The sequence below is a fragment of the Pogona vitticeps genome, chromosome 5, assembly GCF_051106095.1.
Source record: "Pogona vitticeps strain Pit_001003342236 chromosome 5, PviZW2.1, whole genome shotgun sequence".
Classification (NCBI taxonomy): domain Eukaryota; kingdom Metazoa; phylum Chordata; class Lepidosauria; order Squamata; family Agamidae; genus Pogona; species Pogona vitticeps.
Window position 1 is genome coordinate 44212501 of NC_135787.1, and position 22628 is coordinate 44235128.

At 38.2% G+C, this 22628-nt stretch overlaps 1 protein-coding gene across 4 annotated transcripts in view; it reads right to left on the reverse strand.

Moving 5' to 3' along the window:
* Positions 1–22628, reverse strand: part of LRBA (LPS responsive beige-like anchor protein) — a 456729-nt gene that overhangs the window by 270779 nt on the left and 163322 nt on the right. For all 4 annotated transcript variants that reach the window (XM_078394767.1, XM_078394766.1, XM_078394768.1 and 1 more), the window contains exon 36: positions 591–757. In XM_078394767.1, the coding sequence (XP_078250893.1) occupies positions 591–757 (167 nt within the window). The remainder of the gene's footprint in view (positions 1–590; positions 758–22628) is intronic.

Sequence of the window (22628 nt, forward strand, 5' to 3'; positions counted from 1 at the left end):
GGGAGGTTCTGCAGGAAAATATAAATGGCTTGTAAAAAAACAAATGCAATATTCTGAAAAAGCCACTTATTAGAACTGGAACTATTCTATGTGCTTCTTCCTACAAGTTTAATGATGGTCAAGTGCATTCTGGTTTCTCATAAATATACTTTGTTTTCTCTATGATGTCATTTTTATTTTTGGAATCTCAAGGATATTACAAAGTGCACTGTGTGATGTTTCCATTTAACTGTACACTGCTATAAAGTAAAAATTATCATGCTCTGTTTAAGGTATGCTAGAGATCTGCATGCTGACTTCACAAGCCTCATTCAAAGAGGATCAAAGAGTACTAAAAACTAACACTGCTGAATCTGTTTTTAAAATATCCTGCTAGTTCCTCCTCCTATTTCTCAAATGCCTGATTCAACAAAACTATTCTTTCTCACTGAAGAGGGAATCTAGAATATCTAGAAAATATGTGAATTCCACAAATGAAATAGTTTTTTTCTGTTCCCTTTTTAAAAATTGGTTTGAATTTCATTGCCCCTGCAAAGAGGGGTATCACCCACATAATTTCATAATTGCCAAAATGGTAAGAATCTGTTTACCTTGTTGCTGAATTGCCCCACGCTCCATGCTTGTCCATCAGAATATTGATAATTTTCTGTATCAGTTGAGTTGCTGTCACATGATCGCGATACTTAGCTGCCCTTATCAAATGATCACACATTTTCTCATCTTCTCGTTTGTCTGCAGAATACTGAGCACACAATGACTAGTAGGGGGAAAGAAAGAAAAAATATTTCAGATACCACATACTTCTGTAAATCCATCCATCCATCCATCCCTCCATCCCTCCCTCCCTCCCTCCCTCCCTCCCCACTTAAAAGTACAAGCTCCAATGCTGAATTTCATCTGGCAGAATTTTGTTTAGATAAAGGTAAAGGTTCCCCTTGACATTTAGTTCATTCATGTTTGACTCTAGGGCGCGGTGCTTATCCCGTTTCCAAGCCATGGAGCCAGCGTTTTGTCCATGGTCACGTGGCCAGCGCGACTAGATACGGAATATCGTTACCTTCCCACCAATAGGTGGTACCTATTTATCTACCTGCATTTTTACATGCTTTCGAACTCCTAGGTTGGCAGGAAGTGGGACAAGCGATGGGAGCTCACTCTGTTGTGTGGATTCGATCTTATGACTGCTGGTCTTCCGACCTTGCAGCACAGAGGCTTCTGCGGTTTAACCCGCAGTGCCACTATGTCCCGTAAGAATTTTGTTTACTAGAGTTAATTATTTAAAAAAAACAAAAAATTACAGTTTAGATCAACATTATAGAATATATCCAAAGTACTTCTATGCATGCTTACTCTAAAGGAAGCCTCTCACCATAGTTCCTGGTAACTATGCACAGGACTGCAGCCTAAACCATCTATCAATACACTTTATATAAGATAAATAGAGAATCCCCCAGCAAGTACTATACAGGGCAGGCATACATAGATACATACACACGTACATATATACATACTGTACATGGGTAAGAAATAAATGAAGCTCAGTAAAACAATATGTACATTTCAAAAGAACCATTCCTTCTAAAGATCACAAAACGGATTATTCAGTGCATAAAAATCCTTTCTAAAAACATGCAGTTGAGAGCAGAAGAAGGCTTCTTTATATGGGATGCTCTATGCATCCTTATAAAAGAAAAAACTACAATTTTTTCATCTTAATGTGACTATATTTCAGACGGTGCATCTCAAAGTACTTTAACCCTTACAAATAATGCATATTAATCTTTTTGTTAACAATATGAAAAACAGTATTACAGAAAAAACAACATAAAATTCTCTTTAAAAGGAAAATTATCAGCTTTGAGTCTTTGAAGGAATTATATACCAGCTCATATATGCTTAAACATGCTGCCAGACCCCAATCGACCTGGGTTTAGCAAGCATGCACAAAATAACCTAAAATTACACTATGTGTAAATATTAAGGAAAACACAAACAATAGGTTTCACATAACTTCTCTGCGGTGTCAGGACATACTGTAAGAAGAGCCTTGCTGGATCAGGCCAAGGGCCCATCTAGTCTAGCTTCCTGTATCTCACAGTAGACTCACCAGATGCCTCTGGGAGCACATGACTAGATACCTGTCTCCTGATACCACTCCCCTGCATCTGGCATTTGGCGGTACCTTCCTTTTAAGCCTGGAGATTATACAACCCCATTATGGCTTGTAACCGGTGATGGACTTTTCCTCCAGAAATCTGTCCAATCTCCTTTTAAAGGCATCTAGGCCAGATGCAATCACCACATCCTGTGGCAAGGAGTTCCAGAGACTAACAACACAATGGGTCAAGAAATCTTTTCTTTTGTCCATTCTGACTCTCCCAACACTCAACTAGAGTGGATGTCCCCTGGTTCTGGTATTGCATGAGAGGGAAAAGAGCTTCCCTGTATCCACTTTATCCACCCCCCGCATAATTTTATACGTCTCAATTATGTCCACCCTCAGCCGCCTTTTCTCTAGACCAGTGGTTCTTAACCTTGGGTTACTCAGGTGCAAAAGGAGAAGGGGACGACCGAGGACGAGATGGTTGGACAGTGTCATCGAGGCAACCAACATGAATCTGACACAACTCCGGGAGGCAGTGGAAGATAGAAGGGCCTGGCATGCTCTGGTCCATGGGGTCACGAAGAGTCGGGCACGACTAAACGACTAAATGAACGAACGAACTCAGGTGCTTTTGGACTGCAACTCCCAGAAGCCTTCACCACCAGCTGTGCTGGCTGGGGTTTCTGGGAGTTGCAGTTCAAAAACACCTGAGTAACCCAAGGTTAAGAACCACTGCTCTAGACTAAAGAGCCCTACATGCTGTAGCCTTTCCTCATAGGGGAGGTGCCCCAGCCCAGTCTTCATTTTAGTCGCTCTCCTCCGAATCTTTTTCAGTTCCACAGAGTCTTTTTGAGGTGCGATGACCAGAACTGACTACTGACTAAAATTACTGACAGAGATAACACATAGACACCTTCTTCTCCTGTGACACCCACAATGGGTATTGATAGAGTATTGGGCAGAGCATTACTACAATTTAATTTTTATCTTGGCATACCTACACTCTCTCACATACAATAATTCCAATAATTAAGTTTTGTGCTGCTATTTGTAGTCACTCAGGAAACGATGAAATTGTGGTTTGAAACAGGATTTCAGGATTTCTGTAACTACAGTTTGGTATAATGGCTGCATGCTTACAGCCACTGTACCAAACAACAACATCCACAACATTTAATTGCCAGTTCCAGCAAGACTGCTGGTATCTGGGATGGAAAATCCTTTGTCTTCCTGATGCATTAGGTTATAACAATCCCGTGCTATTTCCTAGTAAAAACGTTTGGAAGGCCAAACATTCCACACCACTGAAAACTAATCTCAAGGTATGATACACGATACACGTCATTATATTTGCATTGTGGCTCTTCAAGACTGTCCTTCCAAATTCAATTGCCAGGCCCAGCTACAGCAAATCTGTTGAATCAATTTGGTAGTCAACACTTATTTAGAGCTAGGTTTAGTAGTCTGGATAGTTTAGTAAGTTGCAGCACCGAGCTGCAGAGTCAGGGGCTGGATGTTCAATCCTCTATTGTTCCATGAAGGAGAAGAGCTAGCCTGTGTGGTACTGGGCATGCTACAAAGTCCTAGAAGAAAGGAATGGTAAACCACTACTGTGTATGTCATACCTAGAAAGAGCTGGAAAACCAGAATCAACTTGACAGAACACAATTATTGACTAAAATTCTGTTGCCATAAATTCGCTGCAGAACAGTGATAATATCAACAGCAGAGGCAATTTTTATAATTAAAAACTTCTTACTTCTTTCTAAAGGTTTTTCTGATTCCCATGTAATCCCTATAATCACATGGAAGGCATAGGATGGAAGGAAAAGGTCCTTAATTGCCTAAAATGGCTGCTGCTAGATAGCATCACCAGAGGGAGATTTTTCATGATTAAAGACTTCCTCCTTCTATCTTGTGGCTCCCATAGTTCCCATGCAATGAAAAGAATTACAAGGGTGTAAGAAAGAAGTAGAGACTGAGGGTGAGCCATCCACTTCACAAAAGGAAAAGAAACTGTTAGCAGATGAGATGGACAAAAAACTGGGAAGTGTCTTTTCAAACAGAATGCAAGCAGAAAACCTGGGAAAGGAATGGCCAGTAGCAGGCATTGTTTTGGCAGGAAATTATAGAGATATAGAGGGAGAGGAAGAATTGAGGTGGGAGGTAGATATGTGCTTAGCTGAGGAGGTGGAAGAGAGAGGAAAAGATAAGTGAAATGGCTGAAAGAGAGTTGAGGGAAAGAGAAGTTCATAAACCTCCGTACTGGGAAGAGATGACTGAAAGGGAGGCATAAAATTTATTTATTTATTAGATTTATATACCGCCCATCTAGAACGTGTCTACTGAAAGAGAGAAAGATTTCAAAGAGAAGCAAACAACAGGGAGGCTAGAAGATGTCTCAACTCCCCTGGGAGCAGTTGTGGAAGAACCCAGTCCCCACCCAAAGCCCAGAGAGACACCAGGCAAAAGGTATGGGAACCCAATGTGGACTGAGGTTTCACCCTTAAGCTTACAAGAGCTTGTGGAAAACCTCTCTACCCCTCTAGTTAGTGACATGCTATTACCAGTTAGTTGTTTGGTTGAACCTACATTTAAAGAGAAAAAGAATGTGGAAAGAGACCTATGTAATCCTAAAAATGACATGCTGGAGTTGAGTAAAGGAGAAAAAGAATTGTTCCTGTTTATTTCAAATAAAGCTTTTGAACAAAAAATGGACTCCTTGACTGTTGACGAAATAAGAACAATCTATTAAAAAAGATGGCAGAAGCTGGTGTGACCCTCACAACAGGAAGTCAGAAAAGCAATGAGACAGAAGTACTGTAGGACATTTTAAATTTTGAAAAATCACCCCCTGTGTGTAACATCATAATCCTTCTGCAGGACCTAAGTTGCACAAGAGGATTTCAATCACTATTTTATTACAGCATTGGCCTTTGTGGATGATATACCATTTAATGATGGTGATGGTACGTTCTACAAAACCATAAGCCGCAATAAACTTGTTATTCTAAGGTGTCATATGACACTTTTAATAATGGTTCCCAACATGACTAGTCCAGTAGAAAACATTGTTTTCGGTGCAAGAGTAAGGAATGAATTGAAGGTTTCAAAAAGAGCCTTCTTTTCCCCAGTTCTCCAATATATCCGTTTCAATAATCACTGATTCAGCAAAATAAAAAAAAGGTAGTAGAAATTTTGGATCTCATCCGTGTTTGGCAAAGAAGGGTCTGGATGGAGTGATACAATTAATGGCATGCTGAGTACAGAGCCCTCTCACTTAAGTCTTATAGTAGTTGGTATATTAACCTTCTTGAATCTACGACCGAAAAAGAAATTTAGATCATAAAAATATATCTCTAGTGTTTTTCTTAATATTTTTTCTGTCACTTGGTTGAATTCATGTATGTTAACAATAGATCTAAATAAGAATCTATAATATCATATGTTCTGCTCTTCAGTTACCAGTTAAAACAGCATAAGATTACAATATTAAATAATGACTTTTATTCAGTCATATAAAAATAATTTTTTAAAACTGTATAAAATTTGTCATTAAAAGAACAGTTTAAAACACTTTAAAGGGAGGCAATTCATAAAATAAGCATGATAGAATGAGAAAAATAAAGATTTCTGCAATAATCCAATAATTTTTCCAAGTGCATAAAGGAAGAATTTTATGGCTGTCACTGAGTATAGAAAAGCAGACCAATAATTTTGAAAACTGACATCCATATATCAATTAAATTTCTTCAGCATTTTTCCTCAAGTAATGGTATAACACTAAGCTATCACTTTAAAAAATAATAATGCTAATTTTTAGAGAAACTAGATACAACCTGAAAAATCATGGTGAACCACATTTCTGTCAGCACTGTCATTAAAAAGACAAAGAAATTCACAAAACATACCACCTGAAAACACAAATTCTCATCACCACTACAAATTTTTAATAACAGGAACACTTTCTTGTGTTCTTCTATAACATCTTTTGCACTTGACCTTTGACCTTCAGTTTAAAGTCTGGACTAAAAATGCCACCCAGGGAAATCTTCCAAAGCTTCTGAATAAGACTTAGAAAAATGAAAGCTTAAAACCTCAATAGCAAACAAAAGTCAACCAATGACAATGTCTGACAGCCACCTTCAATTCTGAAGTGATGCTTCTGTCATCCAACCACTCAAAGTATTGATTTCTTTCAGCATGAAAAAGCCTAAGCCAATGAAATAGATATAGCAGCATGCCCCCTCCCCCTCCTTCAATAATAGCCATCAAGGTTAACACAGGCAGAACACTTATCAAGGTATCTTTTCTATTTCTCCTTGTTTTAATGGACTGGATACAATGTATTGGCTTTTCATCTCTGCAACCTGCAGCCTCCACCCCATCATCATTTATCCAACCTTTAACAGATCTGAGAATCTGCATATAAATTAACTGTCTTTTATACTATTTGTTACAAAAACTGTTGCACTCTCATTGTGTTGTGCCATTTCTAAGAGATCCTGCATATTAACATAATAAAGGTAGTCTCCCTTAAAACTGCTTTTTGAAAATATGTCAAATGCACTAGAACCATATGTCTACTTAACTAAGGATAGCAACAACATATACTGATAGACCCTGATATTTTTAGACATGAAACTGAAAACTGGCTTACAAAACTGTATCTGTAATAAGAATAGAGAAAGCACACTGGTCAATCTGTTTTTGAATCAAGTTGTCCCATGCTTACCGAGCTACAGTCAAAATGGCATTAACAATACATATTCAGAAGAGAAGTTTTCAGATATTAAAAAAATCTTAGAGATTCTCTCCCTCCACAAAGCCCTGAAAAGATTACAGAATGTTGACTGAGAGAAGGAAATCCTAATAAATGTATGGGAGGGGGAACAGAATGGAATGGCTGGAAAGAGGAGAGAGAAGGTTAATATACATATAAGACAGCGGAATGAACCACCTCAGTGGCTGAATTGCTTTTCTCTGGGTTTTATACTCAGAAGCTACTTAAAGCATGTCCAAGGACAGAAATGAGAACTCTCCACAGAAATCTTAGGTTTTTAAAGTGCTGTTTTTGGGCATGCACACCCACATTCCACAAACCAAAGTGGGTGGGAGGGGAGAAAGAAAATATAGAAGGAAACTCAAAGACAATCCAGTGAGTACTGGTCATGCCCTTTGAGCGGATAATGTTGAATGACTGCTGGATACAGAGAAAAGGAAAACTAAGTATGAAGTAGAAAGGAAGGTGGATGGAACAAAATACGTAAAAATCCACTCAGCAGCATTTATATTGCAGGGCCCCCTCTGAGGATGTATATTGAGTTCCCAATTGCTCTATGTTCCACTTTATTTCACTACACAATTACTAAGAAACAAAAGACACAAATGGTTTTTTTAGAAGCATTTTCAAAAATTCTGTAATTCAAGAAGTGTGATTCAGTGATGCTAAAATGGTTGTCTTAATTATTTTTCTTACTGAGAATTATGAAATTGCTCAGGAATAGCATTGCAAAACGGGCAAGAACAGACTAGCAAAATCAAGTGGGTAAATACATAATTAATTCGATGTATTTAAATCCATAGGATTTAACGTCCTAAAAACTAACAAGTTTCATCTGACATATGCTTTGCATATCATGGCCCACTTCATCAGATGTTTGAACCTAAGTGTGCAAAAGCTAATGCCAAATACTACTTTTCAGTCTTTTAAGCTGCCACAGATGCTTTGTTTGTTTTTGCTGCAACAGACTAATATGCTTACCCTCTTCCTGAAATTCCTGCAAAGATTTCAGTCAGTCATAACTAATGAGTCTCATTAATTTGAACTAGTTTGTTATAAGCAGCACTAACACTGGAATTAGCCCACCCATTGCAAGGTGCTAAAATATCACAAAATAATATCATAGTGGTACTCAAATCTTGAAGCTTGCCAAGTCTTAATACTGTATCTATGTGTGGAATATAATACTTTTAGTACATAATCAGGCTGCTACAACAGATAAACACTGAAATTAACTTAGTGTTAACAAAATATAAAATAAAACAGAGGAGAAAGGATACACTCAAATATGTATTTACTAAAATGTTGTACGACAAAGCAGCAACAATTTATTTGTCTCTGGTGTCACAATAATCTACTTAGCATACAACTTTATTCTTCACATTAGGCATGTGAAGTGATGCCCAGAATTCTGCCGACATAAGGGGAAAATCATGTAAGTCCTGACTGCAATTTGTCACTGAACAACATGTTGTTGCATTCCTGGGTGTGCCCAGTCATATATGATCTCCAAATCCGTAACAGGATTCTGATCACAGTTATAATAACTTTCCTTCCTCCTTTCTAGGATATGACTATGCACACTTCCCCCTTTTCCTCTCTCCATAGTCCTTTGTCTAAGCAGTTTGAAGTTGCTCTCTGTGCTTGTGAGTACAGCCTCTAGTGCTATTTAACATATTCTCTAACAATATAACCTGAATCTTAGGACTCTTGCATAACATTGTCTTATACTATATTTTGGATTAATCCATAAATCTGTTCAGAACAAATTCCAGAAAGAAAGAAATGAAGAATGATGCAGACCTAAGGTTAGTCTTACATGGAGGATGGATCCCCAATGCTTACCAATCAGTAAGAAAAAAAAACACTGATACAGTTAAAAGCAAAATAGAAATAAATATTTGCCATGTTAAGTCTCTGCTCTTACGTATGATGAAGTAGGCTTGTCCACAAAGGCTCACATTTAAAAATACCAAAGTTAGTATTTAAGGTGCCATCACATTTTTGTCTTTTTTCACTTTTTATTTCTATTTTGCTTTTAACCCCCTCCCCCGTGAAGGGGGACTTAACAACTAAAAAACAAGTTGTTAAGTCCTGTCCAACTCTTCTGTGACCACATGGACCAGAGCATGCCAGGCCCTCCTGTCTTCCACTGCCTCCTGGAGTTGGGTCAAATTCATGTTGGTCACTTCGATGACACTGTCCAACCATCTCGTCCTCTGTCGTCCCCTTCTCCTCTTGCCTTCACACTTTCCTAGCATCAAGGTCTTTTCCAGGGAGTCTTCTCTTCTCATGAGATGGTCAAAGTATTGGAGCCTCAGCTTCAGGATCTGTCCTTGCAGTGAGCATTCCGGGTTGATTTCCTTAAGAATGGATAGGTTTGTTCTCCTTGCAGTCCAGGGGAGTCTCAAGAGTTTCCTCCAGCAACACAATTCAAAAGCATTAATTCTTTGGCGGTCAGCCTTCTTTATGGTCTAGCTCTCACTTCCATTCATTGCTACTGGAAAAACCGTTGCTTTGACTATGTGGACCTTAGTCGGCAAGGTGATGTCTCTGCTTTTTAAGATGCTATCTGGGTTTGTCATCCCTTTCCTCCCAAGAAGCAGACGTATTTTAATTTTGTGGCTGCTGTCACCATCTACAGTGATCATGGAGCCCAAGAAAATAAAATCTGTCACTGCCTCCATATCTTCCTCTTCTATTTGCCAGGAGGTGATGGGACCAGTGGCCATGATCCTAGTTTTTTGGATGCTGAGCTTCAGACCATTTTTGGTGCTCTCCTCTTTCACCCTCATTAACAGGTTCCTTAATTCCTCCTCACTTTCTGCTATCAGAGTGGTACCATCTGCCTATCTGAGGTTGTTGATATTTGTTCTGGCAATCTTAATTCCGGCTTGGGATTCATCTAGTCACATGATGCATTCTGCATACGAATTAAATAAGCAGGGATACGATGCTTATTTAACGATGTACTCCTTTCCCAATTTTGAATCAGTCAGTTGTTCCATATCCAGTTCTAACTGTTGCTTCCTGTCCCAGGTTTCTCAGGAAATAGACAAGGTGGTCAGGCACTCCCATTTCTTTAAGGACTTGCTATACTGTATTTTGTTGTGGTCCACACAGTCAAAGGCTTTTGTGTAGTCAATGAAGCAGAAGTAGATGTTTTTCTGGAACTCTTTGGCTTTCTCCATAATCCAGCACATGTTAGCAATTTGGTCTCGAGTTCCTCTGCCCCTTCGAAATCTAGCTTGTACTTCTGGAAGTTCTTGGTTCACATGCTGAAGCCTACCTTGGAGGACTTTGAGCATAATCTTGTTACCGTGTGAAATGAGTGCAAATATTTATACATGGCATCAAAACATAGACATCAAATACAGAGATCGTGGTTGGTTGGTAAGAAAGTCAGTGGGTGTTTTTACCTATAATGCTTGCAGAATAACACAGCTACCCCTTCTGCAACTGATACAGTTGTCTGTTACATGTTTATTAATGGTAATATTGAGTTTGGCACTTGTGTGTGACTCATATTGTATCTAAGGAATTTTGTGTATTAGAAGCAGGGTCACTGGGAATTTTTGATTCTGCAGTTATATTGAGCTACACCTTCCGTAATTTTTTGCTATTTGTTATACTGAACTGACTCATGGAAGTTACCAGCGACAGAATCTAGAAGGGAAAGGCTCCCTACCCCATCTTAAACTTTCCTATCTTTTGTTCAAGATGGAGTAAGATGTACATACATTCAATTTCATGTTGCAGAAATATATCATAAATACTGCACATGGTTATGTAATACATTTTCCAAAGACCACAATGTGTTTTATTAATTATAAAAAATAAAGGTGAAAAACCACTGGAAATGGAATAGAAAAGAAATGGTCTACAAATCATTGATGTTTTAATGCTTACATATATGAAATAAAGATCAACCAATTTCAGCAAAAGGCTATATCTCTAAGAATGCTTTCAACAGTTATCCCATTAATATGAGATTAAAAATAATTGCAACTTGACTATCTTTGCCTTATGTTTTAAGCTCTCTTTCATTCTCAAGAAAGCTTAAATCTGATTCATAATCTACTTGATAGTTCACATCTCTTTTTAGTGGTTCTTTCCTCTTACAACTACATATTTCTGCTTCCCAGCACATGTATCATATAACGAATTCATCTTACATTGCTATATTATAAGAGAAATATAGTAGAAAAACTGGTTGTCAACTGTCTTGTATGCTCAACAGTGTGAAAACATTTGCCATTGTCACAACCTTTCTTTCTCTCAAACCTTCCTTTGTTTTTGTTCACTTAATTATTTAGGTAATGTTCCCTTTAAATCACCAGAGGAATAAACCTGTTTTACTTCATAATTCTCACTCATTTCCTCTCTTCCTCTTTTATTGCCAGCAACTATACCTGCCCCTGTATTTACCCTTTCACTCTCCACAGAGTCAGCCCTCAGATACTGACCTCAGCACCACTCAACTAATGTTCAATCAAAATAACTATGAACAGTATATTGTTTATTTCCAGGCTCTAAGTTTAATTAGCCCATCTGGAAGTTGAGGCATGGCAACTGGACTTCTTTCTTGTTAAGTTAATACATTTTGCTACTCATTCGAGTAGCTTCTTCAGTCTGAGGAGAGTTGGTAATCCTTCATGTTGGCTTCACTTCCCCCTGGTCTGGGACAAAGGACTGAGGGTGAGAAATAATCTGAACAGAGCCAACGGAAGAACCTGGTCCTTCCTTACATAGTGGGTGTGTCTGAAAAGTTGTAAAGGATTTTTGGTAAACATGACATAAGCGTGCCCTTCAAATACACAAACACACTAAAGAAGAGACTCATCCGCCCAAAAGACTGGAGACCAAAACACAACAGGAGCAATATAGTATATGTGGTCCAATTCAAAGAGGAATGTTTGGAGCTCTACATTGGAGAAACCAAACAGCCACTAAACAGGAGAATGGCTCAGCACAGGAAGGGCAATGGCTCAGGACCACAATCAGCAATGTTCCTTCATTTGAAGGGCAAAGGACACTCATTTGATGCTGTGATGCTGAAAGGTCTGTCTTGGATTCATATTGAAATAATTCTATCATTTGATGCTGTGATGCTGAAAGGTCTGTCTTGGTTTCGTATTGAAATAATTATATCATTTTTGCGATTATATCCCATTACAACTTTTCCCACTCATTTGTTGACTATGAGGGCTACTCCATTTCTTCTACAGGATTCTTGCCCACAACAGTAGATATGATAATTGTCTGAATTGAATTCACCAATTCACCATCCATTTTAGTTCACTGATGCCCAGGATGTCAATGTTTATTCTTTCCATCTCCTGTTTGACCACATCCAGCTTACCAAGATTCACAGATCTTACATCCCAGGTTCCTATGCAGTATTTTTCTTTGCAGCATTGGACTTTCCTTTCACTTCCAGGCACGTCCACAGCTGAGCGTCCTTTCGGCTTTGGCCCAACCACTTCATTAGCTCTGGAGCTACTTGTATTTGTCCTCCGCTCTTCCTCAGTAGCATGTTGGACGCCTTCCGACCAGAGCATCATATCTTTTAGCCTTTTGTTTCTGTTCATGGAGTTTTCTTGGCAAAGATACTGGAGTGGCTTGCCAGTTCCTGCTCCAGGTGGATTGTGTTTACTCAGAATTCTCCACTATGACCTGTCCCGTCTTGGGTGACTCTCCACCACATAGCCCATAGCTTCTCTGAATTACCCAAGCCCTTTCGCCATGACAAGGCAACAATCCGTGAAGGGGCATATCAGGGATCTCCTACCAACTCTCCTCAGACTGACGAAGCTACCTGGATGAGCTGCAAAACATTTCAACCTAACAAGAAAGAAGTCCAGTTGCTATGACTCAACTTCCAGATAACCTCACCTGAATATCTGAGAATCAACACAGATTTAATAACCTCAATTCTTCATTCTCTTTACTACCCCTCCCTAACTCCTCCTTCAAATTGCTCTCTCAGATTCCAAAAACCACCCTCTCCCCAATCTCTCTACACCAGACTGACTCACGCATTCACTCCCCCTCCTTAAACAGTTTCTCTCCCAACTAATCAGAAACATTCTTGTCAACATCCTATGCTCCTCACTCACCCTTTCCCATAACATTTACCAAATCCAGCATTTCAAACAATACACGCATCATAACAAAATAAACAATAAAAATGTACTCACAGAGGAGCAGAATATATTTTCATTACAGTGGGGTCTTGACTTGAGAACTTAATCCGTATTGGAAGGCGGTTCTCAAGTCAAAAAGTCTGTAAGTCAAGTCTCCATTGACCTACAGTGCATTGAAAACCGATTAATCCCGTAACAGGCCGTTTTTGTTCCATTTTGGTTTTTTTCTGGTCTGTAAGTCAAATCTCAGTCTGCAAGTCAAACCTAAATTTTGCGGCCAGAGAAGTCTGTAACTCAAAAAGTCTGTAAGTCAAGCCGTCTGTAAGTCAAGGGTCCACTGTATTGCTTCTTCATCTGTAAGATCTATTACTGATAAATCAATTGGGGGGGATGTATTTTACAAAGTTTCTTCTCAAGTCAAGCCACAGCAGTTCTAACAACATTCTAATAATTTTCACAGGGTCAAATCCACAGAAGATTATGTTAACTTAACATGCCTTTCTTGCCACATCATCTTAATTGCAAATAACCAAACCCTGTTTTAAAGCTGGGGAGGAGAGGAACTCTTCAGAATGGTATGAGAAGAGATATAGGGAGTTATGTGTGAATGGTATGATTGTGAAATATAATGTTCCAATATACAATATAGTCTATTATATAGTTAATGTTATCCCTAACCTTTTCTATAAACAGTTTGTGAAGAAAAAAACATTATTTTTTTATTAAGCAGCTACTATCTTCCCAAGACAGAATCGGGCAAAATACATAGTCAATACACATGAAGGTCAAGACAGCAGGATATTCAGAAATAAAATAAAATCGACTTTCAAAATAGCATTCTTCTTGCAAAAAAAGGAAGGAAGGTGTTGTGAAAATTGGAAGAATATTGAACTCATTTTCTTTCCAATAATGTATCTCTTTATTAAGCTTTATTAGCTTTAGAAATCCAGAATCAGCACATTCTAAAAGAACTGCCTCCAAAAGCACAAAGCACTGTTGCTTCAGAAAAATGTTTTCTTCACCTACGCAAAGAGATATATGTACAAAGTTTACACCCTAAGCAAGGACATGAGAAAGTCCCAACCTAGAGTTGGAGCCTAAAGGTTAGTAAAGGGAAGTAATCTCTTCCAATAGAGATCAGCATTCCAATACACTACATCAAATGCAACATGTGAATATGGAGTGACCATATCTACAGTATGCCTTTGTCTTTGTTCAAGGCTACCACTGTCCAAAGTAAGGCCAAGGAGGTACCAAGCCTATACTCCTGATGCCTCAAAGTAACAACAATGACAATGCATGTGTAACTCTAAGGTCAGGATGCTCACGGAAAACCCAGAACTTGTTGTTCTGCTGTCACCATTACACATTCAAGCTTTGGTTTGGGAAGAACCCTATAAAGCATGTTTGTACTTCTGTATCAATTGAGCTGCTTGTATTTTTTGTCATAGACCACTAGCACTCCATCTTGCAACTTATTTTTAAACAAACCTCTCATATTTGAAAATTCAATGTGTACAATTTTCTGTTTTCCAGGACCTTGCCAGAGGAACAAAGAACCTTAAATAATTATTTTAATTTTCCTTTAGAAACAAAGGAAGGAAGGAAAGAAGGAAGGAACTTTCAAAGATACACATATATTTCTGGTAAGACTCAACAACAGATTTATGCATTATAGCTGAGCAGCAATAAAACTGAAAAAAATGTTATTACCAGTAGTAATCACTTCCATCAATTATTAGTCTTTCCCCTGTTCAAATACATACAGAGTATCTGGGAGAAGAAAACTAAGTTAACTGCAAAATCAGATTGTAAATGTGTTTATAATAATTGAGTTAAAGTTAACCATATTAGCTGCTTCATCCTAGCGATATACCATGCTTTCACCAAATCAGTTAAGCTAGACTTCTTAAAGGAACACACATTCTTACATTGAAACGAATACAGATTCCTTGGGCCTCTGATACCTGCTTCTGAACTGCCTAAAGTATAGAACAATACTTACACACAACTCAGTGTTTGAAAATGAAGATTTGTTTAGACAAACGCTATATACATCCCAAGAGTAACAAGCCACCTACAGTTAGACAGGAATATTTTTATCAACTTAACAGTAGCAATGACTTCCTTCTGCATGCATACAATGTGTTAGCATGAGAAAATAAATGCCTGTATGAATAATCAACACATGTGCTCGATACTGTCCCCCATGCTGTTTAACATCTACATGAAACCGCTGGGAGAGGTCATCAGGAGGTTTGGGCTGAGGAGTCAGCAATATGCTGATGACACTCAGCTCTACCTCTCGTTTTCCACCAATCCAGGTGAGGCGGTTTCTGTCCTGAACTCGTGTCTGGACCTGATAATGGACTGGATGAGGGTCAATAAATTGAAACTCAATCCAGACAAGACGGAAGTGCTGTTAGTGGGTGCTTCGCCAGACAGGCTGGAGGGCCATCTCCCTGCCCTGAATGGGGTTACACTCCCCCTAAGGGACAGGGTCCGCAGCTTGGGGGTGCTCCTGGACCCCAGTCTAACACTGGAAGCCCAGGTGGACTCAGTGGCCAGGGGCGCCTTCCTCCAGCTGCGGAAACTATACCAGCTACGGCCCTACCTGGACGAGCGGAGTCTCATGACAGTTACACATGCACTGGTAACATCCCGTATAGATTACTGCAATGCGCTTTACGTGGGGCTGCCTTTGAAGACGGTCCGGCGACTGCAACTGGTTCAGAATCGAGCGGCGCGGCTGGTGAGTGGTGTGGCCGCCAGGGACCATATCAAGCCGATTCTGTACAAGTTACATTGGCTACCAGTTGCTGCCCGGGCCCAATTCAAAGTGCTTGTTTTGACATATAAAGCCCTAAACGGCTTGGGCCCTGGATACCTGAAGGACCGCCTCCTTCCATATGAGCCTACCCGGCAGTTAAGATCTAGCCAGGGGGCCCTTTTGAAAGAGCCATCCCTCAAGGAGGTAAGAGGGATGGCTTGCAGACAAAGGGCCTTTTCGGCAGCTGCCCCCAGACTATGGAATGCCCTCCCGACTGAGATTCGTCTGGCGCCGACACTGATGACATTTCGGCGCCAGGTCAAAACCTTCCTGTTCCAGAAGGCTTTTAACTGAAATAATATTAACTGTGGGTCTGATGGCAATTTTATATATATTTTAATTGTATTTTAATTGTACATATCTTTATTGTATTTTAAATGCTGTAAGCCGCCCAGAGACCTTTGGGTAGTGTGGGCGGCATATAAATTAAATAAATAAATAAATAAATAAATAAATGTGACAATCACTTGCTTGAATTGTTTGGTTGAATGTTTCTAAATGACCTTGAAGAAGCCGAATGGACACAAGCTACCTGGTTATTCTAATTTAGAAGTAAAGTGGCAAGAGTTAAACTATGCAGTTAAAAACAAAATGGGCCTCTAACAGCCATTCTGGACTCTTAAGAATGCCATTACCACAGAACAGAAGGATGCAATTAATAATCTACAACAGAGCTGAGACCAATATAGGCTACACACAGATATTACAGACTACTTCTTGCAGTTCAGTTTCTTCTCATCTGATTCTCGTAATAACCAGGCTCAGACATCTATATAAAAGTAAAACTTGTGCTTAACTCTGATCTGTACCACTTGGCTGAAAAAAACGCAGAATATATGCTTTTGTTAAAGTGTGTCCAGATTGAAGATCCTCGTACACACATTTTATTGGATTCAACTAAGTTTGTTTTACAGAAAATCTGGAATGAGGAACAGTCTCAGAATCACTTGATTCAGAAAATGAATATAACAGAATAATAGTGGTTGAAGAGCATTGGAAAACTAACAGACAATCCTTTCACTTCATAATTTCCTAGTAAACAAGCAGCAGTTTGGGGGGAAATCGTGTTAAAAAACAACAATACTGCAGTATGTGGTCTACATCTGACAATAATCTTCATCTAATCCCTGAACTATAATGGAATGTTTAAAAATCAGTCAGATGTTTACACCTAATGAAGGCCTGAAATGGAGAACTCGCTTTATTCCTGAGGCATGTATCAAAGTAGATCTCACCAAGCAACAGAGGCGCATCATCTAAGGATCTTTTTCACATTAAGAATCCTATTAGAAAGAAAACACTAAAAGGTAATTGAATTTCCCTCAGTTATCTTCATCTCTGTCAGCTCCTGCTACAATAACTTACTCTCTAGAGCACAGATAACTCAATTCTGTCCAGCAAGCATATGTTATGAATCTCCAAAGCAAACTTGTCTAAATCATTCTGGTCTTCTATCAAGGTTGGCTGTGGATATGAACTCTGACAGAAAGCAAACAAATTTGTTTTTATCTTTTCAATAATTCACTTTTCCATGGCTTGATAGAAGAATCTAAAGACATTTATGTTTCCAATAATTTTGGCATTATAAATACTGACGCAAGACTGACTGGAATTAAAACCTGTTTAACCAGCCATCTTGTTATTAACACTTTTAAAACACAAAGACAATTTGCCGTGCCCTGGAAAGACCTCCTCTAGATGCCTATCAAATAAATCATTAGATTTACACAATTTGTAAGACTATTATTACACAATGTTCAATGTCAAATGACCATATGAAAACACTGTAACTATGAAGATATTAAAAATACTGGTTTTCCTTCCATCTGAAGATTTGATCTGCCTCAATACATACTGTTAACCTGTGCACGTGATAAAGTAGAGTAAAAACTATTTCTTAAAATTACTATTCTAAACAAAGTGAAACCTGAACTATTTTAAAAGTATCATCTTGAGGAAAAAAATAAATCTAACAGTATATGAGAGAGGGCTGTACAATAGTTCTTGGCTGCCAAGTGTATTGTCAGCTGCAGACAGGGAAACAGGTCAGAGAAGGATGGACAGAGGAGCAAAAATACAATGCAGTAGCTTGTTCTCCCAATCATACCAACATAGTCCTGTCTGCCTCATGGACCAAATATTACCTGAAAAAACGCTCAAAGTTAGCGTAAGATATTGCTGTAGTTTCAACTGTGTATATTCCTACACTCCTATTCCTGCCAACAAGTACATTTTACAGGCTACAACTTTAATGAACCTTAATAAATCAGCATATTGGACATGTGGATATTAGGAAATATGTTCCCGTTAACTGCATGTCTATCATTTACCGCAGGTATTATCAGGAAATAAATGAAACTGTCTTTCAGAATTAAACCATTGGTCCATCTGTTCCAGTAATGTCAACTGGTAGTGGATGTTCAGGGTTAAGGCAAGAGTCTTTCTAACCCTCCCATGATCAGCTTGTGATAGTCTGTATGAAAAACATTTGTTCTACAACTGTGCTATGCCCCATCTCAAATTACCAGAAATACTTATTGAAATATGGCTCATCGGTCCTTAACCAGGTCATAAAACAAGGAGAGCTTGTGAACATTACAATGTACAGTGGTGCCTCGCTTAGCGAGGTTAATCCATTCCGGATTAACCCTCGCTCAGCGAATCCATCGTTAAGTGAAATAAAAAAGGCCATAGGAACGTATTAAAACTGATTTAATACGTTCCTATGGGCTTAAAACTCACCGTTCTGCGAGTTTCCTCCATTGCGGCAGCCATTTTGGATGCCTCGTTAGCGAGGCAAAACAGCGGTCGCCATTTTGTTTTAGCGGCGGCCATTTTGGAACCGCCAATCAGCTGTTCGCTATGCTTTGATCGCGTCCGTGCGATCACCGCATAGCGAAAAAAGGCCATAGGGGCCACCGCTGAGCGAACGCTCCAGCGATGGCCCGGGACCCCTCGTTGTGTGGTTTCATTGCATAGCGAAGCGCTCGCTATGCGAGGCACCACTGTAATTGTGCAGTATACTGCAACACAGAATTGGGGAATAAATGCAAAACCAACTAAAAGAATGACAAAAGATGGGATACTCCTTGTGATCAACTATAGCTCAAATTAGTCCAACATTGAGCAACACTGATAATGGAAAAGCAGAATTCTCTCACTGACTTTAGTCCAACATTGAGCAACACTGATAATGGAAAAGCAGAATTCTCTCGCCGAGCTGCAGGAAGATGCTTGCTTAACAACATTTATCTAATATGAGTTATTTCTTATCATGAAGTAACAATCCATACCAAAACAAACAAACAAAATTAACCCATACCAAAACAAATTAATGCTACCATTACAGTGAAAAAGGGATAACATTATTCCATTTTATCTACTCAAACTACGGAATGAGTAATTACATAAAAATTCAGTATCATGCCATTACTGATGCTATAGTACTTGTTCTTTTCTGTCCTGGATTCTCCTAATAAAATAATTATTTTGTGATTTTTGTTTAGAGCATTTTGCCTTTAAAAAAAAGAGGGAGAAACTCCATGTATGTGTGTATATATGATAACTCTGTTCTGGGCTGTTCAGTCACAAGGAGGTAATTGCTTCTCAGGTGCAAGTAAAAGTAACTTGAAAAAATTGCTTGTTCCTGCAAAGGGGGATGTAAGAAATGGAGCTAGAAACCAGATGCATGCTTTGAGTAAACCAAAACTGCATTTACATCAACAAATATTTTATATTCAACAAAAGCCATAAAACAAAAAAGTACAGTTTATTGCTGCTGAACTGCAATCTATAAATCGGCGTAGAGTGAAAATTAAGGCTACACACAAGTCCAGGTTATATGCATGAAGAAACATAAGCAAAGAGAAAAGGGCAACAAATTTTACAGCAGCTGGAAATGTTAGATTTAATTATTGGAGGGAAATCATGCAGAGAAGTTAGCTGCCTAATGTGATTTACTACAAAGAAAAAAAGCCAGACAAGTATTCCAGTTAAATTGACAAACTGTCAATAATCAGAACATGGATTTGTAATTTGTGACAGATGCATGCTTTCTGTGAAGTCATAACAAAAAAGAAAAAGGAAAAGAAAAGAACAAAACTTGCTAAATGTCTTTAGCAAACTACTAAATTTCAGAGAGGAGCCATTTGTATAACCAAAACTGACTAGCCAATCACAAGTCGTCAACATATTAATGAAGCTGGATGATTACAGTACTCAATCTTGTCCTGAGCATCCCTTCGTTCTAAATATTTTTCTGGCTAAATTTATTCACTCTGATTAAAATGCATAAACTTGTTTACAAAATAATCCATGTATTCATAAGAAGTTCCAAAAGGGAAATTATTCTGTTGTGGTAAGAACAGACTCCAGATATGTCTGCACTGTGTGTAACACCACAGATGCTAAATTTTTGAGCAATAATTAACAATGGCCAGGACTCTATTGTTTAGTTTTGCCTGCACAAGTATAAACAAGTGAATTGTAACAATACATTGCTGGTAGTTAACAGGTTGCATTTGTATCATACACCAGACTTGTGAGTTCATGTGAAACAAAGGATACAACCAATAACTCATTTTACAGCGTTGCATAACTACCCAATAAGATTCTGGCCATTTTGTGTTAATTTAATTTGTTACTTCGGATAAGTCATTTGGATGTTGATTAATTCAGCTATTTTTCATTATTATTACTTTTAAAAAAATTTAAACCAACACATTGCTGTTGTGTTGGTAAGAATTAATGTAGCCTTTTCACACCTTTGTTACATTTTAATGTTTACAGATTAATTATCTTTAGCGATTTAACCGTAACATGTCAATGCTAAAACTAATATTTCTAAGCACTTTTGTCAGAACTGGTCCGATCAATGTAACAAGGAGAAAAAAATCTCTTTTCTCCCACCCTAGCCTTAACTGCTATTAAGTTGTCAAAAGACGGGACAGCATTGTAGCAAACTGTTATGTACTTTAGGTACTCATTGTTTTAAGGAATGAAATGTACCTTCAAAGACATATCTGGTTTTTAAGATGTTTCTCCAATTATGAGCAGATTTGCTTTGAAAACAACAAATTTATGTACCTGGTGATATAATTCTGCACTTCTGTTCCATTTTGGTTTGTAGCTGAATCTTCTTTGTTCATGACAGATTCAACCTAGCAAAATAGATCTCTCCCTACTTCTTCCTTCAGACATTTCTCCTTTGGTGCAGGAAATACAATTCTATTCTTCCCAAAACTAAGGTGGGCTTGGAGTTCAAAGAAACATCTTTCAGTTCACAGAGAAACTATGGCTGCCTTCTCCAGTTTTCATGTCTGTTCTATAACCTAGTTCCTGTGTAAGTTTAAGATAATGTGAATTAAACCCCTGAGAAATCACACCGAGATATAACCTCAAGACAGCATCAAATGAAGAAGTGTCAGCTCACACCTGTCTTAGATTGTTCAAATACATAAGTAATGCACAGAGGCAGTGTTTTGAAATCCAGTAAAAATTCTCACTACACCAGTTTAATTAATTGTATAAGGAAAAAATATAGAGGGTGGTGGCCATTTGGAATACTATTAACAGCACGAAGAAATGGGCTATCCACTTAATCAGTGAAGCCACAGTGTGTCTGCATAAAAACAAAAGTTATTCATTGTGACTGTTGCCCCACTCCAATGATTATCAGGCAATGAACTAAAAAAGATGTATATTTCATCTCCACAGGACTGTCTATGAACCCTTGATTCTTTGATGTAACAAATGAAACCTGCCTGCTATTTCACAAGCACAAAACGACACTGTAGATATCTGACAACATCTCTGTTTGCAGGAGCGGTAACCAGCCCTAGATGAAGTGCAGACAGCTTATTAAACAATGCACAGCATGAATCCTGAGGCCATCACTGATGATCTTTAGAACATTAGCACTGTCCAAGACAAACACACTTTCAACTTCTCAAGTGTTTTAAAGCAGAAGGGTATGAATGTGGAAATTTAGATAGACTGCTTGATTTTTTAAAAGCAAACCATGATACACAAGGCAAATCAAGCTATTTTAAACAGAGTTCAATATAACACATTGCTTTTCCGGATGTAATTCATTTTCATTTTGTATCTTAATGGGTGGGCAGCCATACTGAATGAGAGTACAATTTCAAAACAGGAATCAATGTAGGTAATGGCTTTTGGTAAACTAAATTTGTAATATTATTTTTTATTATTAATAATTTCTTTTACTTCTGTTTGGTTTTTATTTAATCATTACTTTTATGTTTTAATCCATGACATTTTTAGACTTCAGCAAAAAACCACTTTCTACAATTTATTTTTGCAATATACACACTACCATCAATGTTGGTTCCATAGACCAGAATACTTCAATGGAAAACTGAATATTACTATTTCCCATGGCTGCATTTTATGTGTCAGTAGCAATATGGCACTGACATAATAATGGTACTGCAGAACATATGTAAGGACTTTTTTGTAGGAAATTAGGTTTCACAATGTCTACATCATCATCATCATAGGAGGATGATTCGACTGTTCATATTACAAAATCTAAAATGTAATCATTTAAATGCAGTATCACACATAGCTAGTTCTAGAACCAAAGTACTCATTCTACTCCTAAGTAGACAGAATAGCTGTTCTATTTTTCTTATTAATATTCTAAGAATTCTGTTTCAGTGGCAAATTTAGGTTCTTCAAAGGTCTTTCACCAATCACAGCTTCACTGAAGTCAACATGAGAAAGCACAGACTTGTTATAAGT